The sequence below is a fragment of the Sapajus apella genome, unplaced genomic scaffold (assembly GCF_009761245.1).
Source record: "Sapajus apella isolate SASKATOON/1434 unplaced genomic scaffold, GSC_monkey_1.0 scaffold8, whole genome shotgun sequence".
NCBI lineage: Eukaryota > Metazoa > Chordata > Mammalia > Primates > Cebidae > Sapajus > Sapajus apella.
Window position 1 is genome coordinate 12,819,122 of NW_022436948.1, and position 7,459 is coordinate 12,826,580.

At 56.5% G+C, this 7,459-nt stretch overlaps 1 protein-coding gene across 1 annotated transcript; it reads right to left on the bottom strand.

Moving 5' to 3' along the window:
- Positions 1-2,252: 2,252 nt before the first annotated feature.
- Positions 2,253-6,005, bottom strand: OLIG2 (oligodendrocyte transcription factor 2). Its single transcript, XM_032276993.1, has 2 exons — positions 5,393-6,005; positions 2,253-4,630 (listed from the first exon to the last, which is right to left on the bottom strand). The coding sequence occupies exon 2, from the start codon at positions 4,566-4,568 to the stop codon at positions 3,597-3,599; it is 972 nt and encodes a 323-aa protein (XP_032132884.1). The 5' UTR covers positions 4,569-4,630; positions 5,393-6,005; the 3' UTR covers positions 2,253-3,596.
- Between the last annotated feature and the right edge of the window lie 1,454 nt (positions 6,006-7,459).

A 7,459-nucleotide genomic window follows, 5' to 3' on the forward strand; every position in this document is an offset into this window, starting at 1 on the left:
GTGAGGGGCCCAGGGAGAGTGCCCTGGGGTGCTGAGACCAGAGGATGAGGCTTGGGTTCTGCCTACTGGCCCCTTGGCTCTGGTCAGCTGAGCTCCCAGGTTCTTAAGGAGGGTTGGGGAGAGTCTCAAAGACTTGGAGGGTGGTGAGTTCTTAAACCCAGAGGCACTGCAGAGCCACAGAGTAGAGCTGGGGAGGAGGCTGAGCTGCAGTACAGCCTGTTGAAAATTTCCCAACGAATGCTCCCCAGACGGACCCAGGATGTTCCAGGGCAGACTGTACCAGATCCCAGAAACTGTTACCTCTTTCTCTCCTCCTCTCTCTTGATGAGGAGCCCAGTACTGATAAAGAGCCCACCAAAGTCAAAGTGGTTGCACACAGTCTTATCCTGCCCTAAATCAAAGCCCAGCCACTGGCCTGAGACCCCCACCTTGGCCCCCACCAGTCCAGGGCCACCCTCTGCGAGTAGCCACCTGCTTCGTGGGATGTGCGCTGTGCATGCTTGTATATGCCAATGTCTTCCTCCTCCACGTCTGGAGATGCTCCAGTCTCACCCACCATGGTCAAGGCCCCCAGCTCGGTGCACAGTTTAGGCGGCTGGTTCAGAGGCTGGCCCAAAATGTGGCTGGACACAACCTCCCCCTTCCTCAGAGAGCCTTGTCTTGCCTGGCCTGGCTGATGGCTAGATGCTGCTGAGAGCCTGGGTGCAGGGATGGAGGGAAAGACTTGATTTATTGCCTTTCAACAACTGTCTTTCTATGTAGACACCAAGCACACTCAGAGCCCACACCAGCACACCTGCCTGGCGCTGGGTGTGGAAGAGCCAAAACTGCTATCAAGACCACCAACTCCACCGGCCAGGTTCTCAGCTCCCACTGGTCTAAGTTCCAGCCTCCTGAATTCCCTTTGAGTGTGTCTGTGACTACAGCTGGACCCAGTTTTGAATTCTTTGCTAGTTTCACTTCAAATGGGATTTTGGAATAAAAACGACTAGACCTTGCCCTTCCTTCTTGGATTCTCATGGCGCTGTTGGGGTGGTGGTGGCAGGAGGCTTTTCACCCTCCCTTAGCCCCCAGCCACTCAGCCTCTCCAAATCCCTCCCGGCCTTCATAAAAAGCCAAGCCCATCGGTGAAAAGCTAGGCCTACAGCGCCTGATCCCTGGGTACTTGCTGTCCTGTCCGCTGGAGGACCAGGAAGTGCCTGTCCCCTGCTAGGGGACAGAGCCATCTTCAAGTCTAAGCAAAGGGTGACTGCCTGGGTGAGCGAAGCTCAGCAATTTGACCCAATAAATGGGGTTCCGACCAGGGAAATCTGCACCCCCAGATCCAGGGGCCTTTGGCCAGTGGACACGAAAAATATTGTCAAAGAGAGGGCCCTGGCCAGAGGACGTTCTTACTGTGCCCGCACCCTGTCCTGCTGTCCTTTCAGGGGATCATTCTCAGGCCAGCCCTGGGGCGGGTAGACTGCGACAGGATCTGCCTGGTCCTTGACCAGGAAGGCCAAAGTTTTTCATTTCTACCCAGAATTTATCTTCACAACCACATCTTAAATTTGCATCACAGATTTGGATTGTGAGAACCCAGTAGCCAAGGGAAGACAGAGGTGACCCTAGGAAAGAGCACAGAGGCCAAAGCCCTGCCTGGGCTCCTCCAGGCAGGGCTGAGCACCCGATCCTTTGCAGTTCAAGGGACGGGGGCGGGGGGTGGAGGTGGGGGAGTGGGGAGGCGGTGGATGGGGGAGAGTGGTGGAGATCCCTGAGAAAGGATGGAAGCGTTAGTGGATTCTGCACCAAATACTCCGGAATCGCTTTGCTAGAAACACCACGGCTCCGTAGAACTCAGGTCCGCAGCCGATGCCAAGGTAACCCGTCGGGGGAGGGTGTGGCGGGAGACCGCCTCTGAGCAGAAAGGAAATAAAAATCGAACAGGAGAGGAACCCTGGGAGCCCAGACTCCCTCCCAAAAGCGCAGCCCTCTCCCCCAAGTCCCGAAGTTCGATGCTCTGGAAAGGAAATGTCGGCTTATAAGCGAGCTCAATACTCGACGAGAAAGGCAGTTCCGGGTTAGGCGTCGGAAAATAAAAATAAGGACAAGCAAGTTGTGGAAAACACCCGGAGGATTTGTTCAGAACATGTTTGAAAGATAATGCATGTGTGCTCTAGTGCCAAACTGGGGGAACGATCTCCAAATCCCGCCCCAAGCTATCGCGTCCTGAACCCGTTTCCTGGGTGGCACACGGATGGAAATCGCCCGACTTCACTTTAAATTTTATTTAAAATCTCAACACTCAGTCATTTATTTCGTTTTTGCAACCAAACAAGTAATAAATATTATTTAGCACTTTGTTTTTACAAAAATAAAACAGATGATACTCTCTCTGCGAGGGGCGGCGCGATCAGAGAAAGAGTGTTACACCTCGACGCTGCGAAGCCCAGGGTGTAATGTAGGCAGCGCCGAGGCCGTTTGCAAACGCAGGAAGACATGGAAGAGTTTACCGTTTGTGTTAAACGTGGCAAAAATAAACCAAAATAGAGGAAAGCCGGCTTAGACTTAGGTGGAGCTGGCAGTCACGTGAGCAAACAGCTTAGCATCGCGCACTTACCTCAGCACTGATATATTTACACATCCAAGAAAGAAACTTTTAAACAGCCAACAGAACCCGCAAAAACCCAAGCTGTTTTCACAGCAACTGCCTTTTAATTTTGTTAAGTCCTCAGGTATCAAAATAATCAAGTCGATTTGTGCTTAGGGAAGGAAAGATGAGGCGGTAGGGTAGTTTCTATTTTAAAATAATAACTAAAATGCACCCGCCCCTAAAATCGGCAGTGTGGGGTTATTCCAATCCACAAGTGGTTCTACTCTGAATGTCTGTAAACTTGCTCATCCTGTTGAAGAAAGAACATCCACAGATTTATTAGAAAACCATATTCTCCCAAATCAACGAGAGACAGGAAGGAACAGACACAGTTCTTAGAGGGTGTGGGTTGACCCAGCTATTGAGATTGGATATGACTGTAAGTGCTTCTGGTACCAAACGCCGGCTTCTAACTAACTTGTGGCCCCTGGCCTTGGGCCAGGGACGACCCTGCAGGGCGCGGCCAGGCGGTGGCTTCCGCGACGGGGCTACCGGGAGTCTCCCACAGGCCAAGAAAGGAGGAAGGGGAGCAAGTTCCCACATGTCCCGCTCCCTTAACACTCCCCTCCCCCAAGAAGTGCGGCCCGGGCAGAGTCTGGAAGTCAGGTCTGGCTCTCAGGGAAGCCAGTTTTTAGAACCTTTTCCCGGAGGTCGGGCGGAGTTAGAGTGAGGAATACACATAGCGGTACTTTTTCATAAAACGGTGTCTACCGGACCAGCGCAGATTAAAGCCAGAAAGGGCTCGATTCGGTCCCGGAGCGAACATCCCCCTCACTCCCCACTGCTCTGTGCATGCCCCCATTGCTTGGATTCCCAGATGCTGGAGTCCCCACCATCTCCTACCCCCGGTCCACCGTCCTGCGCCCCTCCCCGTGACAGAGATCCCGAGCCAAGCGCCGGCCAGTCCTCGCTTCCCCGCGCCCCCGGGCTTCCCTCTCGCCAGAACGCACCGGCGCCGGTCGGCTCACTTGGCATCGGAGGTGAGGCGCGGCAGGCTGCCGGCGCCCATGGCTGACACGTGGTGGTGCGGCGGTGGCACCTGGCACATGCTGCAGGGACAAGGCATGCCGCCCCAGTGCTGGAAGCCCCCGCTGCCCCCGCTGCCGCCGCCCCCGCCCCCCAGAGGGGCGGCCGCAGCGGCAGACGGAGACTTGAGCAGGCCGTGCGGTGGACGGATGGAGCCGACAGACGACAGCCCGGAGCCGGGCAGAGAGGCGCTGGACACTGCAGCGGCGGCAGCAGCCGCAGCAGCCGCGGCGGCGGCGGGCGGCAGGATGGGGTGGTGCACCGCGGGGTGATGTGCGGCGTGCGCTGCGGCTGCCGGGTGCGCGGTGGCGGCGGGCAGGGGAGCGGAGTGCGCCAGGCCGCCGCAGGCCGACGGGTGGAAGCCAGCGTGATGGCCCCCGTAGATCTCGCTCACCAGTCGCTTCATCTCCTCCAGCGAGTTGGTGAGCATGAGGATGTAGTTGCGCGCCAGCAGCAGCGTGGCGATCTTGGAGAGCTTGCGCACCGAAGGGCCGTGCGCGTACGGCATGACTTCGCGCAGGCCGTCCATGGCGATGTTGAGGTCGTGCATGCGCTTGCGCTCGCGGCTGTTGATCTTGAGACGAAGCTGCTGCAGCTCCGGCTCCGTCATTTGCTTCTTGTCCTTCTTGGTGGAAGATGCGGCAGCCGACGACGTGGACGACGAGGTGCTGGAAGAGGATGACTTGAAGCCACTGCCTCCTAGCTTGTCCCCAGGATGAACGCCTGCCGAGCCCATAGCGCTGCGCAGCTCGGCGCTCAGCTCCGGTGGGCAGTCGCTCGGCGTGGACGAGGACACGGTGCCCCCAGTGAAGGCGCTGCCGCTGCTGCCCTTACTCCGGGCCGGCAGAAAAAGGTCATCGGGCTCTGGCGACGACGGGCGGCTGGACACCAGGCTGGCGTCCGAGTCCATGGCCCCGGGGAAGGATAGTGGTCGCAGCTTTGGCGGGGTTTTCCTTCCCTGGGACCCGAAAACTTCAGAAGAGGAGAAGGAGAAGAGAGAGGGACAGATGGATAGAGAGAAATCAGTGAATGAGACAGAAAAGCCGCTCCCGCCTGCACCGCAGTACCGCAGCGCGGGGTCCAGGCACAGGTGGCGCGTGGCTCCTCGTCCGCCTCGCTACTATCTCTCCAGCCTTCTTTTTAGCTGCACGCGGGTACCTACAATTAAGCTCTCTTCATCTCCCCTGCGCTTTCATGCAACAGGTTATTTCAGGGAGCGTTGGTGACCCTCGGGGTACGGGTGGCATTCTAGAGGCTTCATGCTTTCAGTTAGGAATGGGAAAGCTGAGCCTCCTGGGCCGGAATAAACGAGTGGGAAGTGAGGGCCTTTCTTTGGGGATGGTGAAGAGCTAAATAGGGAACTAATGATTTGGTTCCTCAAACGGATCCACCTTATCTCCATCGACACCTCGCAGCAAACACATGCAGACGCCCAGGGACCCAGCGCCGGCCTGGGGCCCGGATTCCGTGCGCTGCGTCCGGAGACCACGGGGAGCTCACCAGCTGACTGGGGCTTGGGCGGTAGGAGCTTTGGTTGCCCCGACTTCTCGCGTTTGGCGAGGGGGATGCAGCGGTGAATGTGGGAAGGACGGAACAGCAAAGTCGTTCTGGAGTACTGGCCCGCAGAGGAGGGACCCAGACCCCCTGCATCGGAGCATTCTGGGTCACAACCGAGTTGAGGAGCGTCGGTCCCTGGGATCTAGGCTGGGGCTGCTGGGGGGCGGGGACACTTACTGTGGATGCGATTTGAAGAGCTCGCTCCTAAAAGCCTCAGCAGAGAACCTGGCACTGCTCGCTGGTGTCGCGTCGGTCTATAATAAGCATCTGCACCTTTCCAGGCTCGGCCGGTTTTATAGCCCGGTGGCGGCGGCGACCGCGGCAGCGGTGGCCGGGGCGGGGGCGGGGAACAATGTGCGAATCCTGGAGGGGCTGCAGCGCCAATGAGCTGGGCCCGCCGGGGGGCTGGGAAGCTGACGTCATGCGGGCTAATTCCGCTCAATGAAACTCTCCAGGCCGGGCACACGCCTCCTCCCAGTGCGCAACCAATGGGCGCCAGTGGCCGGGAGATTCTTGGGGAGGGACTGGAGGAGGGACTCGAGGAGGCAGTGAGAGGCGAGGGGGAGGAGAAGGGTGGGCTCCAGGGGGATGGAGAGAGGGCTGAGCATGCTGGGGACCCAGGGAGAAAGGGAGCATAGACAAATTTCTGTAAAAATACGGCCACCACAGAGTCAGGCTGGGGGATGGGATGGGACGGGGATTCTGCAGAGTCTAACCATCTAAGCGGATGCCGCAGGCAGCCGCAGTTTTTGGGATGCGCGCGGATAACCCTGGCGACCCAGGATCCGGGGCTGGAGTCTCCTCACTAGCTCTTCCTCTCTCTCGTTTCTCACCGCCTGTTCCCATCTCAAGGGTTTCATCAACACGTGGGCATTTGCGGCCCCAATTGTGAACGATGCCCAGGCACAAAGTCCTCACTTTCTTAGCGTTCTCCTTGCGCCTCTAGGAGGTTGCTGTGGCTGCAGCTCCGCGGGCGGCCGGTAGCGCCCCCAGCTGGGGGCAGGGCCTTGAGGGGCACAGGGCCGGCAAGCCGGGAGGGGACGGACTCTGGAAGTCTTTTAAAAGAAATCACAACTCTCCTTTAGGTTGAGGATGGTGTGGGTACAAGGACGGGTTATTTCCATACAGTAACTGCACCAGCACAAGGACAGAGTCGTGCCTGTAGTTAAACACCCCTCCACTTATTAGCAGGGGAGCTGGATGATAGTAAATTTCAGTATAGTCTTTTTGATCCTCACACGCCTTGGGGCAGGGGCAATGCTGGCATCTGTAGTACAAGCAGGGACTGTAAACGCTCAGCAGCAAAGAGCTGTAAAAGCTTAGTAAAGGGCCTTCGCCCCAGTCACCTGCTTTCTGGAAATGCAAAGAGAAATCTCAGGCCTGAGCAAGGTTTCTCCACGCTGTGGGCCAGACAGCGAGATCAAACGCCTCGCGACCGTGTTGGGACACGTTTTCCTGATTGCAGGCTGGCTCTGAAACCTGAAAACTCTTGACGATGAGGAATTAAGCAAACTGGAGAAGCACCTCACTGAGGTAACTGAGGTATGGATGCATTCACCAATTTTACAGATGGAAAAACTCAAGACTGACTGCAGCAAACCTACAGAAAAAAATTACTAAGCCTTTACAGCGCAGCCCTACAGATGCTGGCGTTGGCGGTTCCTTACAGTACAGGCAGCCAGCCGCCTGTCTCCCCCAACCCATAACCTGTTCCCCGAGCTGAATTTCCCACACCAATACATTTCGATTTCAGAAATTTGTTTCTACAGATCTCGAATGCTAGCGCTTGACACCGAGAGCTCGCGCACACAGGTACACAGTCTCCTACGGAGTGTGAGGATCTTCGGGTTGCTTCCTTGCTGGGAAGCTTTTAATGTGCAAGTACGATTTTAAAAACAAACGAACAAATAAGCATAGTAAATAATTGGTCTTCAAGTAGCAAAGTTACAAAATAAACAAATACAGAAAGAAACCCACGCTTCTGCCCCTAGTTCTAAATATGTCTCCCTCTGAGGTCTACGCTAGGAGCCCAGCCGGCTCTCGCCTTCGCCCCAGTCTCGTGCCTTCTGGAGCATTATTTTTCAATCCGCGTATTTCCCAGCTGGCTCTGCAGCCATCCGTTAAATATGTATTTAAAACAGGAAGAACTGAAGCGTGGTGTTATGTCGTCCAACGGTTACAAGGATGACCCATAACCGTTCAATTAGTAGAATCTGTCACACGGATGACGCAGGGAGGAGGGGT